The sequence below is a fragment of the Streptopelia decaocto genome (assembly GCF_964273445.1).
Source record: "Streptopelia decaocto genome assembly, chromosome: 2".
Lineage (NCBI taxonomy): Eukaryota > Metazoa > Chordata > Aves > Columbiformes > Columbidae > Streptopelia > Streptopelia decaocto.
Genome location: NC_138655.1, coordinates 88,280,928 through 88,307,170, shown reverse-complemented (window position 1 = coordinate 88,307,170; position 26,243 = coordinate 88,280,928). Strand labels below are relative to the sequence as shown.

The window sequence follows — 26,243 nt, the reverse complement described above, 5'->3', positions numbered from 1 at the left end:
GGCTTTACAGTGCCTTGGGTGCCCTCCGGCCACAGGCTCCCGAGACAGGAAATCACAGCATTAACCCAATGATCAAACCACAGACAGCAGCATCTATGTGCCACAAGACTCCTGGTATTCTAAGCGAAAGGCAGAGGCAAGGAAAACAGATTAAAATACAGAAATCTGACAAGCCAGAAGAAATTTGTCTCATGCCCCTCTGTCTGTGTGCACATATACAGCCATATACAGATTTATACAAACTTATCCTCTTCTATATGTAAACAAATAGGGATGGTATAAATACAAATAGGTTTTCAACTTCTCACAGAAAAACTGCATTTTGAAATTATTCATATTACCTTGTGGTGTAACAGCATATTCTTTAGTAGTGGTATAAGTAATATATGCTCTGAAGGGGCAATGCTTGCAAGAAGAGCTTCTTTCAGAGTCAATTGCATTACATCAGTCATGGCCACATGTGAATGTTATTTGTGTATGTATTCTGAAACAAAATAAGAGGGGGTAGACAAAGAGATATTCCTCCCACACCCTGCATGCCAGAATCTCGTTTCCTATCCTCAGCTGGTGCTCAAGCATCTGACTCCAGCAATAACAGTCTCCCACTGAGATTAAAGCACTGGCAAACACAGCTTATCTTGGTTAATGTATACTTAAGTTTTGTGTGTATTTTACATACATATATTTACATATATAGGCGCACACACACATATGTATATATTTATATCTCTTTCTGCCTCTACTGATACACATATTGTGTTTATACACGTTTGTAAATATGATATGTAAGAAATCTTTTCCAGAGAGGAAATAGTCCCTGGGTGGGAAAACACTAGTAAATTTGAGTCCAAGCAGATATGAAATTTGACTTCAGCAGCTGCCCCTTGCTCTTCTGCAGCTCGATGGACACAACCGGTCTCAGAGATCTCTGGCTTCTTCCTGCAGGGAATGCTGGGCTCTGTTCCCGCTGCAGAGCTGTGGCTCCCACCTGGCCCATCCTGGCCGCTCTTGTCAATACTGCTCATTGCTTCACCTCATACAAACTGTGCCGAGGATGTCATAGAGCCCAAAAGATTCAGTGACCAAAGGCAACCAAAGCAACAGACCACATTTTTATGGGATCATTGAGCAACTGGGCCTGAAGTATGCAGGACAGACCCTGAAGATGTTGCTTGTTGACTAGTTTGTTCATCCTTTCTTGAGGCATTGCAACATTTACCAGATTTCCCCATGGGGCTAGTCATACTGATAAGTATGGTTCACTTAGTGATCCTCTTTAAATTTAAACTATCCTAGGCAGACAAATTTAGCAAGGGAAAAGAAAAGAGAAAGTGATCCAAATTTTGTGTATCATAAGCAAATAATTATTGTGGTCTGTGACCAGTAGAAGATTTAGTGGGACACAATCAGCTCTCACTTACTCCAGAGTAAAGCAATAATAATGCTCCTGAAAAAAAGAATAAAAACCTCTGCTAGCAAATGATAACTCATTAGGAGTACAAAAATATAAGTACATATGCCTATGCACGTATAGTTGCAGTAATGAAGGGTTTGTACTTCGGATTTATGTGACACCTGTTCATTACCAGAGAAAATTAATTTTCCCTGAAAACTAAATGGATCTGTACAATGCATGTACACTGGTGCTTAGAAGACACAAACAAACCAGGAACTTTCATACAACGGAAATGCTAAAACTGCCAATTCTTACTATTGCATCATTTTGGCACAGAAAAAGGGAAGGATGTGATGTCCATAAATAAAAGCTGTTATTTTAAATCTACTGAAAACTCAGGTATAAATATATACCAGTGAGTCAGAAAAGTCAGATGAAAGCAGGTGGAGTTTGATCATGCCCTGTTTTACGGGCAAGCCTAAGCCTATCAGTCCCTTGAAATGGTGACTGTGCTCCCATTTTCTTTAGATGTTTCCCTGAGCTTGGCCACTAAGCGAAGCCTCATTCTACTCAAACAACCATTTAATCCTGGCAACAGTATGTTCACTTCAATGGGTATCTGTTGGCTTAAGCACAGACCAAAGTCTGCTGTGGGGAAAGCACCTAGGAATGAAACCTGTGTTTCACCACTCATGAAAATTCCTAATTCGAAAAACTCCTGCCCACTCATATTTTCAAGAGAATTTAGATGTCTATGAGCTTGTTTTCTGTGAGGCTCTGAAACTGAAACTTGGCCTAATGTAGATTACTTTTCTCCACTGAAAGGATTATCAAGCACTGAAACAGGCTGCTCAGGGAAGTGGTTGAGTCACCATCCCTGGAACTATTTAAGAGACGTATAGATGTGGCACTTAGGGACATGGTTCAGTTGTGGACTTCGTAGTGTTAGATTAATGGTTGTACTCAATGATCTTAAGGGTCTTTTACAACTTAAATGATTCTACTTCCTCAGGACATTTGGGAACAGACTTTCTGAGGGTGTAACCTGAGCAGCTCCTTGGCTAATATGTCTTTCTGTGATGAGTACCAGCAGAGAAGCCTTCCACCCACCCACTGGTTGGATCTGTTTTCTTCCACTTGGTAGTACAACAGATTTTGTCCATTAGTCTGCAAAGGTGAAAAACCATGACAAAACTTTTCTACTCAAAACTTTTCAGTTTGTTCATGTTAGCACCTCAAGCCAGCCACAGCACTGGGAAAAGGGACCTTTAGCGGTAATTCTCAGTTCTAATCAACCTTGTCTCTTACAAGCCCTACAGCTCTTCCATCCTTTGGGATGCTCACAACCTACTTTGAACTCAGCAAGCCTGCTCGTGTAGAGAAGTACTGCCAAGTTAGCCTATGATGTCATCTCTTTACACAGCTTTTCACAGGGTTTCCTTAAGGTTCTGATTCTTCAAGTGATAAAGTGAAGTTGCCAAGGAGAAAGGCCACATTGAAGTGAAAATCCCAGCAAAGATATGGGAAAGATGTCTGGCTTACATACATGGAAACTGAGGGGCAAGCACAGAACTCAGAAGCAGACATACTTGGTTGCACCTTCTGAAGGCTGGAGGTGTATTAAACACAGCCAGTCCTCACAGTTTGCCTCAGTCAGATCTGAATTTATCAGCACACCACAATTCAAGTAAAGGTTAGCTTTAACTTTCATTCTTAAGATTCGTGTTGCCCCTTGAACAGCACTTCATTCTGGGCTGAAAATGCAGACAGATATGCCTCAAACACTGTAATTTTACATTGATGACTTAATTTATTTAATTCTGAAAACTGGAAATCTGAAAATATTAGCACATTTAGAGAAATAACTGGATTAAAGCAGTAAGGGCCAGCAGGGATGGAAGTTGTCTGTCCTGTAAATAAATCTTAGTGACAAAAGCGGAATGTGTGAAAGGCATTTAATGCTGCTTCTTTGCTGCAGCCTAGCCATATGAAAGGGAACTTTCAATTTTACAATGGGCTTTGCATCATCAGAGAAATGATGGAAGGGAGTGGGAGTGAGAAATGAAGCTTAGCTAACTAATGAGTTAGGGCTATCCGCTGTTTTTGGCTGAAGAGCTGTTGCTCAGTTAAATATAGCGGTTATTCTCCTGGCAGTGCAGAGGTGAACACCTCATGAAATGAATTAGTGACATTCCTATGGTTTGATTTCTCATGATCTGTTAAAATTTTAAAACTTATCCCAATTCCCAGATCTTATTTTTTGTGCCAGATTCACCAGACAGGAAAATATTAATCTGCTGAGATTTTTCAAGGAATTTTCTACATCTAGGGATGCTGAGAATATGTTCCTCCAGAATCAAATAATAGCAATACTGCTCTCTTCCTTGCCCTCAAAAACAGTTTTAACCTCTGCAAGTCTACAGTGCTTGTACCATTCAGTCTCCAATAGCTTTTGAAGGACAGGAGTGGAGTTAAAGCTATTCCAGCTCTTCCATTAACACATCCCTGCACAAACCTTATTTCTCTTTCCTCCCTTGAGGCTAATAAGAATCTTCCCTTTTTGCTAGTTCTTCTCGGTGCTCAATCCAGCAGGGGAAAAATGTTGTCTCTGCAGAACAGGAGCACTGCAACTTCAGTGAGACTCCAAGTGAGTCCTGCTTGGGACTTTCTGTCACTGCTTTGACTGTCACTACCCTGGAGTTGCCTCACCCCAGGGAGAAATTAGAACATGCAGCAGGATGGGACAGCTCAACATGCATCTCTGCAGGCTGGGACTTCAACACAAGTACTCACATGAAAGGAAGGACAAGGTGTATGTGATACAATATACTGAATAACGGAGGGGCAGAATGAGCTCCCATTTCTGTGCTCAGAACCAACTTCAAGAAGTGTCAAAAGAAAATGGCTGAGTCTCTGTAGCTGTGGCAATCTATCATCCCATGGCTGCTTTGGATCCTAAGTACACTAATCTGATCCCTCCATATTGTACAATAAGGAAAAAAAATGTAATAAATATGGAAGAAGTTGACGCCTAAACACTTTCAGGAGGAGACCATCCAGTACAACCAAGTGACACTCTAACATTTGCACAACTGAGAGGAGGCATAATGCATTTAATGACAAGGTTCACAAAGTTTGCTCAGCCTGTGGATATTTTCTGGGAAGAAGATTTCTCTGAATGGACTGTGTTAACAAATCTATCTCAAATCCTTATGCATGCCTTTAAAACAGCACTGAAAAACAAATGAAAGAAGGCATAGCAATTAATGCCAGCTAAAGATCCTCAGATCTCTTCAATACTTGATTACACTTTGCTTTTTCATACTTAAGGTGATACTTAAATGCTGCCGTCCATATAACATTGAGAATTGATACAGAGCAGTAGCCAGAGTGACTTTTAAGTCAAACATGTCCATCTGAAAATAATATAAAAAACTAGCTAAAGGTTAATCCTGATAACAACATTTTGCCTCCTCAAGGCAGACATGATGTTATGAATGTAAAATTTCCAAGTTTTGTAGGGTGTGGGGGATTCCTTCAAACTGACGCATCCTTCCCCTTGGGCATTGTCAAATATCAAACTGAACTGAGAAGCCAACACTACTCTTCCTACACTAGACAAACTCAAAAGAGAAAAGATTCTGCTGGAAACGTTGATGTTAAGCTCTGCCAAGAAAGTGTGTTTTTTCAACAAAAAATGACACTCTTTATTTTCTTTGTCCCAGACAAGTAAACAAATTATTAACTTGATTATTTCACATTTTGGACATGGCACAAATCACAGCTTTGATAATGAAAGTTCCCATTCACTTTGGAGGTTTTAGCTTGAGGAGCCCCATTAAATGCATAATAAAATACTTGGGAGCCCATAGAGGGAATTCAATACAACAAATACCTGGAGCAAAGATTATAATCTATTTCCCCTTCTGAGAGTCAACAAGACTAAAGACTGCCCACTTGATTGTGTCCCTTTCCTCAGGGCAAGTCAGAGATGCAAGTCGTATTTACTTGTTTGACAGAAAACACAGGAAGAAACAAAAATAGTCTGAATTTGCAGTCTGGATGGGTCTGGTGGCAGATGTGGTGGGCTGGTGGTATATGGCATTTCTTACTGTCTGACTTTGCATGTGTTGAGGCTAAGAGCCCAGAGTCTGGACCTCTTTCTGAGCAAGTCAAATTATGCTTAACCACATAGCCACACTGCCCCATTTGTGACCTCTTCTCCTAGATCTGGAACGACCCACACTCTCAGTAAAAGACAGTTAATTGCATCGCTGTGATAATTTAGCCTGAAGACTGCTGGTAAGTAGAGGCTATCAATTGTGTTGAAGTATGACTGCTGCTTTTTGTGTTCCAGATTACTATCCACCAAGGATTTCCTAACGCTGTTGGACTCAAGCCCACATACGCAAAGACAATCTGAAGTGTTAAACAAGATGCTTGAATTGAATCGTAGGCTCTTGCTAAGGCCAATGCAGATTATTTCCACTGAGGAAATCACCTCCTTTCTTAATTGCAGGGAGGCATTTTACTTGCTCATTTTACATCCAATGTTTGCATCGCACATGGAGATAGCTGTGAACTCACAAGTGTAAAGTAAGAATTAAAATGTTTCCAAGGTTGCAAAGACCACAGTAACTTAATAAAAACTTGTTTAAGAAGCCAAGCATATGTTATGTTACACTGATCCTAGATCAAGAGTTTAGGACTGAATAAACAGAGAACTTTAAAGTCACAAAAACCTTCTTAAATTAAAAATTTTGCTGAAGCAATAATTATTGTTTTTCCTTCCCAAAGAACATTTTTATTTTGGAGAAATATTAAGCCTTTCACTTCAAAATGCGAGTAAGTTGGACACTGAAAAACTTCAACCAGTTTAACTCTGAAAGTGTACAATGACTCTTCCGCTTGTCTGCACAGATGTCACATTTCTCCATCCCAAGGTCAGAATTGTTACTGAATAAAATAATGGTCTTGTACTATTCCGTGTCACCTAAGTAGAATTGGTTATTCTTGGCTCATAGCACCCCCAAATAAAACATCAGCATTTAATCAGAAGAAAACTGAATCATACAGTCAACAGAAAACACCATTTATTTGCCACCTTCATCACTACTGAAGAAAGTCATGCTTGGGCAAGGTTACTTGCAGTAAACATACTGCTTTCCTTTATCATGTCAAAAGTGCCTGGCAGTCAGTACTAGCTGATTTGGAAAAGCAAAGTCACTTCTGACATTGAATAGTGTAAGACTGGTGAAATAAAATACTTGTTTTCCAAAGGATGAAAATTTACAGCTAAAGTAAGCCTTTGCTCAGTGTCTCTGTCTTCCCACTGATCCTGGCTGTGGGGGAGTATTTATACCACAACCCTGCTGAACTGCAGAGCTTTTCACAGTGCTCTAGCTTTGCTGGCAAGCATTTCAAGCCTAAGGGCCAAGACACCAGCCACCCCTTCCTTCCTCTGTGAGTAACCCTGGAGGGGAGGCCTTGCTCACAAATTCCACCCTGAAGCAGGACTCACAATCCCAGGGATATGTCTACAAGTCTGAGGTCCAGCATCCCTCTAAGCCTCTCCTCCAATATTAGGATGATTACTGTCAGCTATCAAGGTGGGACTGAGTTTGGGATTGAACTAAGCATGGAGTCACTTGTTTTTTTGCTTCAAAGCTGACTTTTGATTGGTCACGGGAAGTAAGTGAAAGCATCTGAATGGCAATGGAGCTATAGCACTCTTGTAGTCACACAGAAGGGGACAGCTTTATAAACCCATTCTTAGAACCAACACTTCAGAGCAGCTGTACAGTAATACTCGTAAGCCTTCTAAGTGAAGCATTTAATCAGAAAAAAATAGATGAAGAGGCAAAGGTTTACAAACGAACAGGACAGGACAGTGTGTGTATGTGTAAGACCTTCTTCAAATTAGATTAAGAAAATAAAACACATTGCAACTGCAATTCCCTTTCTTACCCTGCCCAGAGGTGGGGTGGGATTCCCACTCCCTCCCCTTGCAGTCACCCCACTGAAAACCCTCACTGAGGGTCATAAAGCATTTTTTTTGAGAGCATGAACTCTCCAGGCATTGGGATCCCTTTTGTAAAAATATACCATGCAAATGAAATCTAGGCTCTACTGAAGTCTGCTGCAAGGATTTCAGCCTCCACCTGACTGTGATCACTTCTGTACTTTACCTCTTTGGCCTCTGTATGCTGCAAGGTGCTCTATGACAGGTGCCAGCACCATAGTATAATAAAATCAATTCCACTTCAAGAACCAATGGCTCCATTTGCAGTTTATGTCAAGTGTTAAGGGATTTGTTTCACAGCTCACATCCTACAACCATGTAAATTCAACGTATTTTCCTATGAGGACGTGCACATTTGAAAGGCTACCTTCTCATTCTCCTCTAACAATAGTTACCAAGGTTGTAATTTCATTAATATTTTAGCATGCTACTTTGGCAAAAGATTACAAGCAGGAAGGGTAAATAATGGGATGTATTTAATTTGAAGATGCCAAAGTCCAAAATCCTTGTAGCTGGGTTATAGCTCATAGCATCATCAAATATTCCCTAGATCTGCTCTACTAAAACACAAATATCAATTACTTTGTTATTTTTGAGCATAACACTAAGGAAACCAGGCAGGAAAATGTAGTAATAATAACCACTCACAATTATCTGTTGCCTTTAACATTTTCTGTTGCTGAAGCTGTCACTGCTTAGCATCTTTTTTTAGCATTCTACTCGTTAGCCCATACCTATAAAGAGAGGTATTTATTTTTAATAGTGCTCCCTATTAAAATTCCCTTATAAAATTCTACAGTCTTCTACGCTAACAGTCCCTAGCTCTCTGTTTTACAGAAGTGTTAGGATAGTGCTCTGGGCAATGACTCAATAGTAGTGGAGTACAGGAGTTGTTAACCTGAATCAGCAAGGCTATAAATATACCCTAACACATTATTTAATTAAAAGAACGGTAAACTTCCACACATCTGTGCTTCTTCACATAACCTTCTGCAAATACATGCAGATAGGGACTTTAGAGGTGGATAATAGAAATACACACCAGAAGCAGAGAACCAGGTAGAAATATTCACATTGCTGTTGATTCTTCCAGAGGGGAAAAAGTTTTCTTCAGTAAAAAGCAAAAGATTTTGTTTTACTTTCTATGTAGTAAACAGCAGCTTTTTATATGTGCTTTCAGTCTACTCTGAAGCTGTGTGAAAAACCCTGTCAAACAAATCTGAGAAAGTACCAATTTGGCTGTGAAGTTCTGTCATTTTCTGTTTTGTAGTCTTGTCCCTGGCTAAGCATAAGAAACTGTACAAGATACAGATTTTGTAGCTCTTAAGAGAGTGTAAGAAACACTTTCCAAAAGGCACTGGCTCTTTTGTGAACCCCTTTTTCCCTATTTTATGACTCCTCAGCAACTCAGCTGGTTGCAGACCACTTTGTAGAGCTGTCCTTCCAGCTGGTGTTTGCCTCATGACAGAGCTGCACATGGATTACAACTCCCAGCAGCCACCAAGCACTGTTTAAATGGGATTTAAACAGAGAAGAGAGAAAAAGCACATGTATGTGTATGGCACACGCATCTCATCAAGAATGAACATCAAATCAAGTTCTGTTTCACTTACTTACCAATATGGGGGGGGAGTGAAGTAGAACTATATCTTTTTTTGTTTCCTTTTTTTTTTTTCTGGGTGAGCACAACTTGGGATTCTTGGAGATCTTTTTAAAAGGATCTCCTAGAATAAAACCTAAGGTTCTGGTTTTGCAGGATGAAGAAGACACTTGCATGTTCAGCTAGCTGGGCAGCAAAAGCAGAAAGCAGCAGTAGGCACTGGGGAGTAATGGCAGTGGGGAATTTGTGTTCTGGGGCAAGAGACTCATATTTCTTTTGGGGGAAAAAAATAAAACAGAAGTATTTTCACTCTGAAGAGATGTAACTGAGTAAAAATGCAATGTCTAAATACATTTGAAAAGGCAGAACTGATTGATGACAATTGTGTGGAAAGAGGAAGGAAAATACTGGAATGACTAAAGAGGATATAGGAAGATGAGTGGTTAGATGATCACAATGCAGAAAGTTAAGTGGAAGGCTAGGGAGAATAATAAAACATGAAGACATTTTATCTCCATAGAGAGGTATATTCTCTCTGTGCACAAGCACATGGTGAGAAGAAACAGGACAGGAGACAAGCCTCAGCCCCACAAAAATACTGTACAGTCTCCATATGACATGTGCCAGCAGCAGAATTAAGATGATACCTGAGCCTTTGCTCAAGTAGTTTGATAATAATAAACTTCCCCTGTAAATCCCATTTTAATGTAGAAGAAGTATAAGAAGGTCACAGTGTAAATGAAAATGAGTTCTCAATCTCTCTACACAAAACCTTCTCAACCTTTAGTGGCAGAAAGTGTATATAACTCACTCAAGAGGACACAGCAAATCTGACGTTAAACCACCTGAACCCTATTCCTGAGTTTGCCATTTTTAGTACAAAAACTACAGGATACTTCTATATGGATCTATTAGATAACAACTGCATCTTTTTGAAAGAAGAAAAAGGTACCATACAATCCACATAAGGGCTAGATGAAACCACATTTACCTCCTACAATGTTATAGTCATTTTGACTATAATATACATATTTTAAAAGTATGCCACCAGGAATGTTTGTAAAGATACCTTGCAACTGCTGAACATGTGCACTTGTTTGAAAGGTATTAGCAACACAGTTACCAGTATAACATGTGTATGATATAGCCAACAAGCCACTAAATCATAAACTTTTTTCCACATGAAGTCTAAATTCGTAAAGTTGGCTAATGAGCTGATAGTGGAGATGATGGCTATATGCCAGATATTCTCATTTTATTTGGATCTTCCTTTAATTGCAGGCACATGAGCGCTTTATATTTTAAAAATGTGTCAGTACAAATACATGAGTTTACAGTTGCAGACCACTAATTTGAAACTGTGATGCAAAGAAAGAAGGGTCTAAAATTTCAGAACAGGCTCCCATTGATCCACCTAAGTGTGGAAAGTACAAATAAAAATAATGTAAAACATTTAAAGATGGTATCCAATAAGTTTCCAGTAAGAGGATGAGCAGCTTGAGTCTCAGGGCACTGAAAATTTGTCTTGTTATCCAGCTAGTATACTTGCTTCAGCCTTTGCGTGCAGGTGGAATTCTGCATTTATGAGTCAGAATCATAACAAATGTAATAAATAGGTTCCCACATATATTTCTCTAAAATCTTAGTAAATATATATTGGTGATTATTACAGCTTGTGTCTGAAAACTCTGCCATCATCAAGGATCTTCCTTGCTCTAGCTGTGCTGCAAAAAAGGACCAAAAGAAATTCTCACAAAATGTTCGTAATCCAAGGCCATGCTGCATATTACTGAACTAGCTAACAACATGAAGCCATATTGCTACCGTGACAAATGCAGGGTTTTATATGAGCTAATTTACCCTGCTTCTGCTGCACTGAAGCATTTCACACTCCTGCAACTAGATTGTTTCCTTTACTCAACCTAACTCATTAGGTCAAGTTGCATGCATATGCCCTCAGTACATGAAACGGAGTACAAATAAATAGAGATACAGGACAGTGCAAGGAGACAACAACAAACAACATCAGGACAAGAAATCACAGCGCATCACTAGTATAGTGATTTTGGAGGGCAAAAAAAGAGTTTTCAGGAGGTATCTGAGGGTACAAAAAGAAGAATGTTTGCTTTCTTTGCACCAGCCATCAATGGGATGCTTTGCAGAGGGGGCAATAAAGAAGCAACAAAACACTCGTAAGCTCCCCCTCCCTAAAGCATCACCTCATTAGGCAAAATAAAAATGAATTTGGGGGATGAGAACAAATGAAAGCAAAACAATATTTGGGACATGAGCAAATTATTTTGTCGGAATGCTTGGAACTTAGTTTTGGAGGGAGCCATTTCCATATCCATGCCTAAAGCCATGTGAATATACAACACTGTTTGCCAACATGATATTCAATGTATTCATTTTAGTTCAAGTCCACATGAGGTCTATCAGGCTCAAAGCCCGATGTATTCTTCTCTTTTTTTTTTTTTTTTTAAGAAGCCTAAACTGTATATTAGTCCTTTTCGTAGTGCTAGGCTTAACTGTACAAGTGTTTCTGGAAGTGTTTAATAGAACAAAAGTATGTAGGAAAAAAAAAAAAAAAGAAGAAGAAAAAACTGCAGGCACAGCTGATGTTTGTGATTTTTTATTTTTTTTAATAATCATTTTTATGTTGCCTAAATCCCTAAAGTCAGTGTCTGGACTCTGTCTGGAGGCTTCCCAAAAGTCACTGCTTGTCAACACCCTTTCCACAGAAATGAGTCTGTTGTTTACCTCCACCAGTGTATTGTCAAGTCATCTCTTCTCATTTTCATTACAGTTTAAATTGGTATCCTTATAGAAAAGTCTAACCCTCTCTTTCCTTATCCATGAATCTCCCTAATATCTGAAGCCCATATTAAAATAATTTCTATCAACAGAATGCCTTTCTTCAAAGTGCGTCTCTACTGAGATAACTGTAAATGTTTAGATGGTACTGACTGTAAGAAGGTCAAAATTTGGCCAGTTGATAGCAATGAATGCAAGGGAAACCCCAAAAAATCTAACTGGATATTCGTTCACTTTGAATTCTGATCCAAAATGAACATTTTCCTGTGAAGAAACTTGCTAACAATCTCCTTCCTCTGTCTCAACAACCTACTCGTGGCTTTTGAAAGAGAGACACAGGTGTGATAAATCTGCTGGAGTGTGCCAATCTCCTGAACTGTCTTTGACAGTTCACACAGGATCCCTGAGAAAGCCCTCACATCACCCAGTGTTTGAGGCCATTCTGAATATACCACGTCTTGTGAAGTTTTGCTCACTGGCAACTGCAAACAGTGTCAAGCTGTGTTATTGGCAGTTAAAAAAGGGACTGGAAGAGCTGAGGGACAACACAACTTATTCAAGCTTTACAGAAGAAAAAGTAGTTGGTAATGAGGTGAATGTTGATACGCAAATGAACACATTTAGGTCTTTTTGTCTCTAGCAGTCACTGGCATCCATTGGTGTTCGGAAAACAAGTCACTGACTACATGCCTCTTAGCACTGTGTATATTCCTTCAGCAGAACTCTTCCTCTTGCCACCATAAATGGGACAATCCTTGGCAGTCCCAGCCAAAAGCAACGGTGACTCCAGCTGCTTTGTCACATTTCTATATGGTCCCTCCCAGCTCAAAGTCCTGGTAAGTCAAACCCAGGTGCATGAATAGCAGCTGTCCATGTTGTCCCAGTGCTGCAGCTAAACCTTTCAGTCATTTGTCTGTATGTCAATGTACAAAATGCCCACTTGATGAACTCTGGCATATGATGCTGATTCTCACAAAAACCATAGCAAGTATATTAATTGCCACGTACCCCTGCATGTGGATAGTTTCTCCCAGAAGTTTCCACCCAGCAGCCATGGCCCTGACACCTGCTTCCTCTGCAAGTGAATCACTAGCTGAAGTAGCTGTTGGATACAGATGTTTGCATCCAGGGTATTCTCAATCACAGCAAGCTATGCTATCAAAGGTATCAATCCAGGCATTAGTCTGGAGTAGGAAATCCTTCACAAAGCCATATTTAAGAACTTAATTAAGTCAATAATGTCTTTTATTTTATTTTTTTTAACTTCATCCAGCAGCTAAGCCAAAGTAACCACTAACTGTGGTCACTAAGACTGGAAGACAAAAATAAGAATATTTCTTGTGAGCTTTCCAGCACACAAACTGCCTGTCATCCATCACCAACTCCCTTTGGCTGTTCTTCAAGCGCATATGAGTCTTCACTGTTGTGAATCTCTACAGCTGTGAATAATGCACCTTCCTGTGTTTGTGTTTTCACTCCCATGTCCACCTTCCCCTTGCATTCATTATGCCACACAGTTATTGAATTATTATAGACGTGGGTGGCTTACCTTTAGGGCTAGTCACATTCTAATAATGTCAGCTTTTTGTTTACAGTGACTGAGGTGTCCGATTCTTTTAGGATTTACTTCATCACTCAGGATTGATTTTGGTCTTTATTTTAAAAGTCTAGAAGCCATTCAGAAGGCATCTAACAGATACAAGAAATGCAGAAATAATATCAATAGGCACCTTAGGGAGGAGACAGAGAAAGAAAGGTCAGGAAAAACACCTAAATATTACCTTGGATACTCATCTCCAAGCCCTTTCAGCCAGCTACATGCAAGACAAAAGACTGCTGTGATCTTATAGGATTAGCACTACAGAAGAATTGTTTAGAGCAAGGAGCGAATGTCACAACGTGATCAGTGGCAACACTGCAGTATAAGAAGAGGCCCCAGTAGGTTTTTTTCACTGCTATGAAAACAGTGCACAGAGCAAACTTGGCCCTATCATTCACCTGAGCTTTTCCTAAAACCTCACATTTTCTCTGTTTCCAATTTCACCTTCATAACCCACTTTTTAATCTCCCCCAACACATGGAAACAGAAACCAGGATCAAGAGGGAAATGCTGCCAAAGATTAGAGGTTTGGAAATTTACAACTGTTATCTAAGTGAAAACTATAGTGGGAGCCAATTGCTTTAGTCAGAAGTCCTTGTTATTGTAAAGAAGCTTTAATATATGTTTTTGCTTTCTAAAGCAGAAGCTGGAAGTGTAGTATTTTATGGGTCAAACAGAAAAAAAAATAAAAACAAAAGCAATTCAACGCCTAGTCACCAAATCTGGAAATTTGTAAAACTAAGGTCTGCAAATCTCTAACTTGGTAACAGATGTAGTAAATTATAAACATGAACTTGTCACAGATTACTGTAAAAGAACAGGCAGGAATCCTATTTTAAAACACATTTTTCTGTTTTCATTATTGTTAATCTTCCTTTGCCCTTGCAGCTATTCAACACAAAGCATGACTGCAAAGTAGTACCATTTGAGCAATCTGGAGGAAGGGGGAAAAAAAAAAGAGTGTTTTCAAAAATTACAGAACAGTGTTCCAAAGAGAAAATTTGATTTAAAAACTCCTTTCTGTTCAGCAGTCAAGTGGTCTGTTTTGAATTTCAATGGCTATCTGTAGTACTGAGGTTTCTGTGTCATTGCATAGAGAAAAAGCTGACAAGGAATGGTGCTGTCTTACTTCATTCTCAATCACAACCCAGTAGATAAAGTCTGAAGTCACAAGTCAGCTGAGAGCTCTACCAAGACTATTAAAATGTGCTGGCAAAGCTGGAAGGAAGAAATTTAAATGAGGCCTGGTTAGATTTTGAAAGGGATGAGTGACTGATCCTGTTTTATGTTATGCCAGACAATGCTAATAGTTTAAACACTAGCTATGTCAAGTAAGAAATAGATGTATTATCGTCTGTGAATTATTAAAATTGACTTCACCTACTCACCTTCAGACTTCTCTAGCTGAAAGGAAAAAAAATCAAGAAAACAAAAGTACTGCTAGGGAGGCATGCACTCTTAATCTATTACTAATGTCGTCTTGAATCCTGTTAATATTTTTCATATTGTCTGCTTTGGTGAGCTCAGACACTATATGTGAGGAATGAGCAAAAATTCCAGCTGATCCTAGGCATAAAGCGCTTTAATGTTTAAGCCTCCCCTGCCCTGCAGATAATTACTGTCTCCTCCTTCACTCATCCAGCTGGGACATCAGACAACTTGGGGAGCATCCAAGACAGGCATGAAGAACTATTTCCTGGTTCACGACAAGTACTGTAATGTTTATGCCACAGAGATAATTTTCTAGGGTTTTATTAAGCAACAACAACAACAACAACAACAACAACAACAAACTTTTAAAAGTTGTTTAGATCTACAAGGCTCAATTTCCCCTGCAACTCAACCATACAAGCTCTCCTTGAACACAAGGGAAGTATTAAGGATACTAAAAAATAATTAACAACGTAAAAGGTTTCTAAGTTCTGATAAGGTCAGAATCATTGCTACAGGTTTTTAGTGGAATACAAGGATGAGACATGAAGATATGGAAGATGATTAAGTACCCATCAACATCATCATCACAGGGCAGCAACAATAACAAAGGTCCAAGCTCTTTATGCCTCCATCATGAAGTTGTTAATTTACAAATGATTACTCTAAGGGTGATAGAGGGGAAAGGTGAAGGCTTATTTATTTTTTAAACAACCACTTCCAAACCACTTTCAACCATTTGGCCCTTTGAGAGAAACTGTAAATGGTGAAGGACAGATATAAGCCTGAACAAAGACTTCTTGTGAATTTTTTGAGGAGACAGAAAACCTTTAGGATCAATCTAAAAGAAAGCTTGACTACCCCAGAAAAGTACTCTCCTGCCTCCCAAATTAGGCTTTCCACAGAAAAACTGAAAAGCCAGTTTTGATCTCTTTTTTTTGAGCAGAATACTTTTTTGACTTTTTTTCCCCATGGGTAAAGTTAAAACATTCCACATTTTCTAGGGGAATAAACTTCAAATAAATAAAGAAATAAAAGAAGAAAGTGAAAGAAACTTACTGGCACTTTTGGACAGTGAAACACTTGAAAAACCTGAAATGAAAGGTTTTGGAGACAAATCCTCAAACTCTCCTGCTTCCTTGGACCTTGCTACCACTTTATGCATTTCTCCTAACCTGGTCTATGTGGCCCTTTCACATTGCCCTGGGGCGTCCCTTAGAGGAACAACTGCTCCCACTCTAATAACACCTTCAGCAACATTAAAGTGATACATCTTTTCCAGGAGGCAGCATAGAATTTTGAGAATCAGTGGCTTTGAGAACCATCTTTCAAGCAGGAAAAATATTAGGTGCCATAACATACCCAGTCTCAAGACAGCTATGACTCCAGCAAATGACTGACTGGAAGACTTCATGCTGAAAAGGCTGATGCTGACCCAAACTCAGCAGAAGCTTCTTTTAACAACACCAAAACCATCTCATGGCTTCAAAGATGAAACACATGAATGCTCTCTGGCTGTCATCTTCCTTTGTGCACCCACTCACCCATAAAATAAAATACAAACAGCTGAAGGCACGCAAGTGCCTGCGAAGGCTGAAGAAATTAGACAGGAGTCTAGCTCTTAATTCCAGATTTGCTGAAGGAAACCTCACCTCTGTCTCATATCCTCTGTATTCAAAAGCCATTTTTATTTTCACATAAATCATGTCATTTACAGTTCTGTGCTGCCATTCTAAAACCATTGCAAGAGTTGAGTTGGCACAGCACACTTAAAAGAAAAGGTTACAACGTGGTGGGAAACACAGTTAAAATGTGAACAGTATTGTTAACGTATTGCTTGACTTTTAAAATCCCATTGTAAAATAAAATAAACAGCTTCTGAAAGGGAGACAGATCTTCAGACATGCTCCCACTTTTGAATGTGAACCAGCAATCAGGCCTGTAAGTGACCTCAACCACCTCTGACACTGAGGTCTTTAGAAAGCCCTGGTGGGAACAGTTTTGTGCTGAGCTGCTCTGCTAGCATTCCAGCCTCACTGAGCCCTACAAAATGAGGTCTGAAACACAGTTCAGCTCTTTTGAATGTCTGATCTAATGTAGGAAACGGGGAATAGGCGGTAGGTGGTGGAGACCGCTGGCAGGAGGGAATACTTGGTAGGTGTGACAAATGTGTCTTTGGTGATCCCTGAGGCCTGGACTTCTGTCATGGCTTTTGCCTGATCCAGGCTTTTCCCCACCCCCCGCGACTTCCCTCCAGAGGCTTTGCATCTCCCACCACATGTGCTGGAGTACAGGGAGTGTTTGTGTGGAACAGGCATAGGACAGGCACTGATAAGAAAACAAGGGATGGTCCAAATGGAGGAGGCCAAATGGCAGGCCAAAAGAAGGAGGAGGCAAAGGTGTAAGAGGTGAGAGAGAGACGTTCTGTGCATGAATAAACATGAATAAGTGTAGAGGTGGTCATAGGACCCCCCACTGCCAGGAAAGCAGAGAAGAATTACGGGCAGGAAACATCACTGCAGGAGCAGTTGATCAAAACTACAAACTGCATGAACTTGGTCTAATTCCATCTTGCCTGTGAAGCCACCCTAAGAGAACCTGGCTAAAAAAAACTGTCTTGAGCTATTTCAGCATCTCCATGCCCAAGTACTGTGCTCACGTACAATAAGGCAGGCAAACAAGAATAATCAGCTGGCACCTCTTGAGTTCTCACAAACATTTGGGCTGGCCACCTCATTTCCCATCACAGATGAATTGCTCTCCTTCATATTAAGATGCAGCAATGCACGTAAGCACACTCTTACTTCCAAGTATGGAAACTGTCCCTATTAACTATTCATGCCCTTGAAGTGAAGCACTTGCTTGGATGCTTGTCTGAATCAGGGCCTAATTAAGGAGGTAAACAGCCTTCTGTCCTCACTCACCTCTTCCTCAGCCTTAATCCTCCAGTCACCTAAATTTAATTTAAAAATCTGTTTTCAGGAGTTGAGCCTGGATCTGTCACATCCAAGATTGTCACTAATTGCTATGTGTCAACAGCGTTTAGAAAAATGAGCAATGAATTAAAACCACCAACCTTTCTGCTTGGATGACAGCTTTATCTTTACACACTAGTTTTTCAACAGGGTTGCAATCTCTTTACTCACCCAGAGTGGAAAATTGCTTTGCCCAAAGTCAGTCAGAGATTTCTTCAGCTAGTCCAAACATTTCTAAAGAAAAACTACTGATCTTGTAAATGAACATATGGTGCAACACCCAGAGTACAAAAGCACTCCAACTTAGACCCCAGGAGGTAAAGACACCCTCTTCCTCTGGCTAGTCTTGTTGGATAGTTGTGGTATTAGGGGATCAGAAAGCAGACTCAAAGAGACAGGCTGATGTTCTCAGGAAGATCAATGAAGATGTGAAGGTCACAGATGACACATGGCTGATTTCAAAACCTCAGGAATGACAGCAGGGAAAGAGGTGGCGAAGGAGGAGGGGGAACAGAGCCAGCTGTAGAAGTTGCCAGAGAAATATTTTGTTGGAGGCACAGCAGAGGAGGAGCAAGATGACGCAAAGACAAGCAACTGAGTGAAGCACAGCGTATGAGGACTGCAAACAGTGGTGTCCAGAGGGATTCCTTTACTGGATGTGCCTGTCTAATACTGATGTAATGAGCTAGTTATGAAGCAAAAAATGAGAAATGTGTGTGGGAGTGTTGGAGGTGCACATATTAGGTATCTGCTCCCACAAGAAAGGAGGTAAGCGAGGGCTCCTGCTAAGAGTCTCTCAGGAGGATTAAACAAGACAGTGAGCAAGACTGGATACGAGCCTGCTGAAGCTTCTCAGGTTTGGTGACATATTGAGCCGAAAACCTGATAGCAAAAATGATCTTCCTATCTTCTAAGGAACAACTAAGATGAACAAAATCAGAGCGAGATAAAAAAGTAGAAAGCCACCTGTGGAGGGATGGTTGTGTCCACTGGGAACTGCAGCAGAGCACAAGGTCATCAGGCTCTCCTCCTAACTTTGCCGCTGCCTCATGATCTCAGTCTGTCTGTCTGCTCTGCCATACATATTTTTCAGAAGCAGAAACACAGTGACACTATTTTTTTAAACCTTTTTCACATGCTTGATGAGAAACATTTAAGATATGTTAAGTGCTCAGTGCCTTGCAGATGTTATACAGAGACAAGTTCCTACTAATCATTATCTTACTTAGCTGAATTGGACATGTATGTTTTCAGAGATGCCTCCAAAATGCCTGTATGTAAGGCCTTAACTAAAACAAACCAATTAAAAAAAAAATCTACGGCAGGTTTTATTAGCAGGAGGGACAAATAAAAGGAAGAGCGTGGCAAAGCAATGCAGAGATAATGTTGAGTTTGAAATAACAAAAGATATAAACAGTTCGTCTGACACAGCAGCAAAGTCATCTTCAAGGAGAATTAAGGACAACAGAGGTAATAATTTACCAAGGCATTAGTTTTCAGATGTTGACATACATTTTCAGAACAAGGAGGAAAAAAAATATATGAGAAGACTGTCAGAATTATGACAACTTGCCTGACTGCTTTACCTCACTGTCTTTACCTGACTGCTAGTGAGGAAAATAGGAAAACCATCTGAAGATTACTCTTCCTTGAATGCTCCCATTTAATTTTCATGAGTATTAATACAGGCCATATATTGACACTGATGAGCAAAAAGATCCTTGAGGAAGGGAAGCACGTGTTTCCTCATGCAGACATCTGAGCAGTTCACAGTCACAGGCGGCTCTGAACTGAAGAGTAGGAAATGAAGCCTGTATGAAAACTAAAGTGGAAGTGTGGGGCATTTAGGGTTTTGTGATCACGGTTTCATTAGACTTTAAATGCTCTTCAGGGCAGGAACACTTAGAGGAGTTCAGAAATGTTTTTGACTTTAAGAAAGCTGACTTTGGGAGAATGTGATATGCCCCAAGGAATTTTTACTGGAATCCTATGAAACATGGGAAACGTAGAGCTGAATTTTTAAAAAACATCTGAAGGGACTGAAACTTAAAGCCATCCTGCTTAATTCCAAGTAGGAAAAAGGGCAACTGAGGCCAAATGCAGTTAAGATGTACAGTTTACTGTAAGCAACAAATAGAAGACTTCAGATAGTTCTCTTATATATAAACATATATATATACATACATATATCTGTAGATATTTAGAGACAACAAACAATCCTTTGGAAAGTAAACAACCTAGTCAGGAGGGATACAGAACATTTTTGGAGTTATAAAGAGCAATTTTAAAGAAAAAATTCCAGGACAATTAAGTATCTTTTGACACTGCCATGATTTTTTTCTCCTAAGCATTACATGGAATTTAATTTATATCAGTGCTAGAAAGGACTAGGAGAAAAATCCTTAGTTGCTTAAGGCATATAACAAAAGGAAGATGTTGGCAAGTTAGCATGCCCTTTTTTCTTTGAAGAAGAATAATAAGAGGCCATATGACTGCTTAAATACTAGCATCACATTGTGACAGAGTTTCCAGCGCTTGCTTAAAGAAAATTTCCATTGATGTATGTACATCCTCAGAGTTATAGCCATGCCAGCTCATAGCAGATGTGATGCACAAATACAACATGCAGTTCCTATCCTAGGCAAGCTGTAGGACAACTGCAGAAACAGGTGAGACAGAAGGGGAAGGATTCCCTGTAATACATGCAAAGCACTAGATTCAGAGAAAAAACAACATTTACATGATGGTTGAAAGATTTTTTTTTTTTTGTTTGTTTGTTTCCTTTAAAAAGCAACACAAACTTCTGAGACATATAAACATCTTAAGTTCTGTGACGAAAGGACAGACCAGTGAGACCTGGAGTTAGTATTCATTGTTGCGGAAAAGGACAATGAAATGAAGCAAGATCCTATGGAGCTGCTAGCTTAATATCTGCCATGCAAAAATAATAGAGACAATTTTACTCAAACGCCTTAATGGGCATAATTTGATTAGAAGCAATTGTGCAATTCTTGGAGGGAAATTTCTGCATACAAATTAATAGTAATTATATTGCTGAAAGATAAGAAAATTAAAGATGGGCCTTAATTCTCTAAAAATTACGCAGCTTCAGGAGTTGAGAGACCTGATGCTTCTGACATCCCATGCTGCAGGGCAGCTTGTTTTCAACTGACTGAGGTGGCTCATTGAATTTCAGTTTTAACTTTAAAAATAAATTTAAAATTAATTTTAATATTATTTTTGTGAACACCAAATAGATTATTTAAATCCAAATATAGAATAAGTTGCTTGCCTGCAATATGAACATTCTGATTATAACAAAAGTAGAAAAGACTAGAAGTATCTACATTTTACAGGAGAGTAAAGTGTGGCAGTAAGTTATCGTTATGTGCCTAGGGCAGTGAGTATAAAATATGACCTTATCAGCCATATGCTAAAAAAGCCTGCAAAATGTGTGAAAGCATCTTTCATAGCGTATCAGTTTCAGTATAAAAAGCAAACTTGTCATGTAAGTCCTGTGAAAACTGCTGATTTTAAGAAAGGCAGAAGTAGTAATTTTTCCCCAATTCTTGCAGCAGATTAGAGTCTCCAAACACAATTTAAAAAGGGTCAGAAGAAATACTGATAGGAATTCGACACAAGCCAAAAGAAATGGCACCAATAGGTTTGTAGATGGTAAGATGCAAGGAGGGAAGGGAAGAAATAGGCATTAGAAGCATTAGCAGGAACAATTCCCAAGGCCAGTAAATATCAAGGGGCCCCAAAGCAGTCAAAAGCAGAGTGAAGAGATTTAGAGTCAAGGCATTCAAAGGGTCTACTTAGTTTCACCAGAAGACAGTCTCACATTTCAAGGTTTCTTCTTCAGTACAGCTAAGCTTTTCAATGGGAGGCCTTGACCCCAGGGATCACTAACTGAAGAAAACAAATGTGTTTTCAAATGAATGTGTTGGCACTGTCAGAACTGACTGTACACAAGATTAAATGATATTTATTTTCACTTTCCTGAATACCATGTTAAATTTTAGAGAGACAGACAGACAGAGACGTTTCCAAATAAGACATGAGAATCTGAGCATCAGATTTTCTGTGTCAGCTGGGATTCAACAGCAGAATTCCTGTTAACTGATCTGGCTAAGCCTCCTTCCAAAATGTCAGCCTGAGGCTTTCTTGCCTTCAGCAGTCTTAATGATGGTGGCAGGAGGGGACACGTGTTGTCAGTCCATTTCAGTTCTCTCATTGCTTTTCCTCGCTTTCTCATGATGGATTGGATTTTGGTCTGGCATTTTGGAATTGCACACATGTAATTCTCTGACTGAAACAAACTGAAGTTTGCCTGCCTTTGATAAGAAACAAAAAAAATCAGAATTTAAAAAAAATGAAAGTGATTCTGAGATGCTCTAGGAAGGAAACTTTGATTGCAGGAAGCATGTGCCACAACTCCTCATAGAGGATTTTGCTCACTGTTCATCTGCATATTTCTTAAAACAAAGGTACTTCAAAACTAATTTTGTACTTCTACCTACATCATGCTTGATGCTTCACAGCTTTCCTGGGTTCCACAGGAACCAAGTAGGGACTGTGTTAAATGCAAGGCAAGATGGGAGAAGTTGAAGAGAGAGATGGAGCGCAAGGGAAGGTGGCCCATGAGAGACCAGATAATTTCTGATAAACATCAGATGTCTACTGAGTTTATACACAGCACTATTTCAAGGCCACATTCTACTCTGTATGTGAACATATCTCTATGCACATGTATGGACCCACTAGCAATTGTATGAGCATTCCTGAGGGACCTGTGCTTATGCACTGCCCCAAAATGGAGAAACATATAGGAAGCTGAATTTAAAATCCAGAAATTGTGTTCCCAAAAGGAGACCAATAAGGACAAAGAGGAGACCACGGGCACTGCTCTTTCCACAGAAAAAAGTCTGAGCACACGAATATGGTGGAACTACAGCAAGGGCTTCAGAATAGCTATGTACTACCCGTGAATTTTGAGGAGTGAATATGTACTTGTTATTAAGAGCTATGACAGAGCAGGAAAGTGGGTCTCACAAAGCACAGACTTGTTGGGTCAAGTGTCCTTTTCCTGTTTGGCAAGTCCTTTTGTCTCTGTGTTGTCCTTATCATCCCGACACCTTACCAAAGCACAGAATGACAGACAGCTCTTAATGACTTCCTAGCGTTTGATTCTGATACGCATGCCCAGCCCTTTTTTTGCATAACACGAAAGTCTCTGTTCACCTCTGAATTTCCACTTTAGAAGCCATGTCCACTTCCACACGTGCAGCTCCCCACTCCCACTCTGCTATCCGTGTCAAGACAAATGAGCTCTCATCACAGCTTGCTTGAATCAAGCAGCTGAAGACAGCACTTCTGAACGGACAGACTGACAGTCGATGCTGCATCAGCAGCTGGCGGGGCTGGTATCACCCTCCCCAGGAGAGGAAAACATCCTCTCCTGGACACACCCACTCCCACATCGCACAATTGGGGCTATTGTTCCCTGTGTCCAGAAACCAGGTTCAGTGCTGTACCTTCTCTGGGCATTGCCACCATCCTGCCTGACTTGAAAATATTGTGGTTTGTTTTGTTCTGGTTTTGTTGTTTCTTTTCTTTTCTTTTCTTTTCTTTTCTTTTCTTTTCTTTTCTTTTCTTTTCTTTTCTTTTCTTTTCTTTTCTTTTCTTTTCTTTTCTTTTCTTTCATTAGGGTATCTGAGCACAGAGGTTAGTGGTTTGGTCCTGCCAAACCACAAAGATACTAAAAGTGTGTGCTAGTTGAACACCCCCAGTAAACTTCACTGAGGCATTCCTGAGAGTAGAGATGTGTTCTGCAAGTGAGCATTTACTGAGTGGGACTCTGCAAAGCATCTGAGAAAACAAAGCACATGTGCACTCCTAAAACTGGCATTTTGTGGTACACACAGTTGCAAAGATCTAAGCTGAACAGGAGATACTCACTGGATGGAGTTGAAACACTGTTATGGAGACACAGAAGGAGGTACTTTAGAAATCAAGCCTGTTAGCACCCACCTTCCTCTGCCCTCCCTTCTTGGGGCTGGAGGAGAGGTGACCACATACCCCTTTGGGACCAGTTGGTTTACACTTTGTTTTGTTTCCCATAAGGTGATGTCTCACCCCCTTAAGCATCCCTTCTCTGATTCAGAGGGGGTGGCTGAAGCAGAGAAGTGTCTCTGTGACAAGACAAACCCACTCCTCCTGGGCAGTGCTGCCTGTTCCCAGGTAGCTGGCTGTGAAAGGGCCAACAAACAGGCTAATTTGAGCTCTAAAAGCTGCCAGCAGGAGCGCAATTAAGCCATTTTCACAGACTGCTGGCCAAATGCAGCAATTTATTGGCTGAGTGATTGGATTATTCATTTGCAAAGCTAAGAGAAAGCATTTTCTTACCACTTCAGTTGGCCTGTAGTACTTGTGATTGACTGTCACATGAATCTTGCCAGTCTCTTTGCAGCGTCCTACTTCATTTTCATTCTTCCCTTCCCACCTGTAAAGAAGATAAACATTTAATCAACCCATAATTACTTTAGTGCTCTGATCTTACCAACATTTGGCCTGCTTTCATTTACTTGAGGCTGGTGTCAATTCTCCCTGCAGGACAGTATAAACTCATTAGCTATAGGAACAAAGGCAGAGTTCAGACTTGAACAGAGCAACAATGGCTTTTGAAGTCTCTTTGTTTTGGTTTTTGATTCAGTGAAAGGTCTAAAATACAGGACTTCCAAATTAAACACATAATGCTAGGGGAAAAGAAAATGTCCTGATTTCAGAATGTCTCATGTATCTGCAAATAAATATGACAGTGAGGCTTTTCAATTGTGGATTGATTCAAAGTTGGTTTTTTTTTTAAATATTTTTAATTCTTGTATTTTGGCCAATAGTTTTAGGAACTCTTTAATCTGTTAGTTTTATGGATGTGAAGCTCTGTTTGAATAGCATTAAACTGCATAATTCAATTTGTACTTAACTAGGAAAAGCAAAACAAAACCATTTCTTGAGTTTTCAGTCCTAGCTTGACATGGCACTTTGCATGCATGTACTGTAAACAGTACTTACTACCTGTGAGCTGAAAGCCAGTTACTTTGTCCAAATTTGTTTCATATGTGTTGAACAGCTTGCAATTTGCTCTAACTTATATGATCTGGTTGTGCCGTGAACCATTTTGTCCTGGTCTGAAATTTTTGGGAGCAACAGAAGAGGTACAGTTTGGTGGGTGATGAACTTTGCCTCTGGAGAGGCCAGCCTGCAGCCTGGAAGCCTCAAGATGATGCTCCCTCTCAAAACAAATGTTTCAGGTGACATATGTAGGAATGTACGTTGGTGCATCAAACCTAATCCATTGAATGTACAAAAGCTAAAGTTATGATTGAAACTTGATGCTTTCCAGCTTTCTGCCTCAAAGTATATACCATGGGGCTCTGAAACTGCTTGGCATAAAAGTGTAGTGATGAAATACTTTTTTGTATTTGAATAAAATCTATATATTTAAATCATCACTGTGGTTTAGACTATTTAGCCTTAGTCACCAGCAATGAAAGAGAAGCGCCCTTTGCCTCCCACCTACTAATTGTACTGCCACCTTTTGGGATTTTGTCACAGATTTGATTTCTTCTTGCTCTCCCCCACTCCCGATTAAGTCCCTCAAAGAATTTAATTCTTTGACAACCTCAGCCTTCATTTTTGAGTTTCTAGCCCTGAGGGCTAAGGAAGAAAGTCTGAAAATGTGACCTCTGTGTACTCATGAAGGTTAAAACACCAAAAGGCAGAAGGAAATACCAAATGTGCATTATTACTAGGTTTTAAATCCCACGACTTTTTAAGAATAACTCATAACTCAAGCCTGTAGGATGCTTGATACTGGGAACACTTCACACTGAAATAATTTCCAACAGATAATAGCCACAGTGAAGTCAGTTGTTAATAGTCATGCTATGATGCTAAAGGTGATTTATAATTTAAATCTTCTTTCTTTCTTTTTTACAGTTGCTCTGTTTGAAGCCTGAACTGCAAAGTTTCCATTCAGAAGCCAAAACTAACATTAGTCCCTCCCTTTAAAGGGCAGAGGGTAAAAATGTGCAGGACTCAAATGAGCTTAATAGAAAACTAACCGTCACCAGTAAAACAACAGGAAGCGTTTAGATCAGGAGACGTCAGTTGCTGTTGGAGGTCACTGAGCAGAGAACCCCATTTAACACCCAACAGGCTCCAGAAGGCTTGGCCGAACCAGTAAAGATTCACTTAATGTTGCTATCGAAGTTATATAACAATAGAAATCACTTAAGAAGAAATCTCCACCCATTTTGTTCAGCACAGTAATGTGAAAAGTTCACAAGGAAAAAAAGACTATTTCTCATTGTGAACAAAGTAGCATTTGATAGCTGCATTTT

General features: G+C 39.8%; 1 protein-coding gene across 1 annotated transcript in view; it reads right to left on the bottom strand.

The window, feature by feature from the left end:
* Nucleotides 1-26,243, bottom strand: part of GMDS (GDP-mannose 4,6-dehydratase) — a 416,345-nt gene that overhangs the window by 47,245 nt on the left and 342,857 nt on the right. Inside the window, exon 9 of the mRNA XM_082044403.1 lies at nt 24,247-24,343. Coding sequence (XP_081900529.1) covers nt 24,247-24,343 — 97 coding nt within the window. The remainder of the gene's footprint in view (nt 1-24,246; nt 24,344-26,243) is intronic.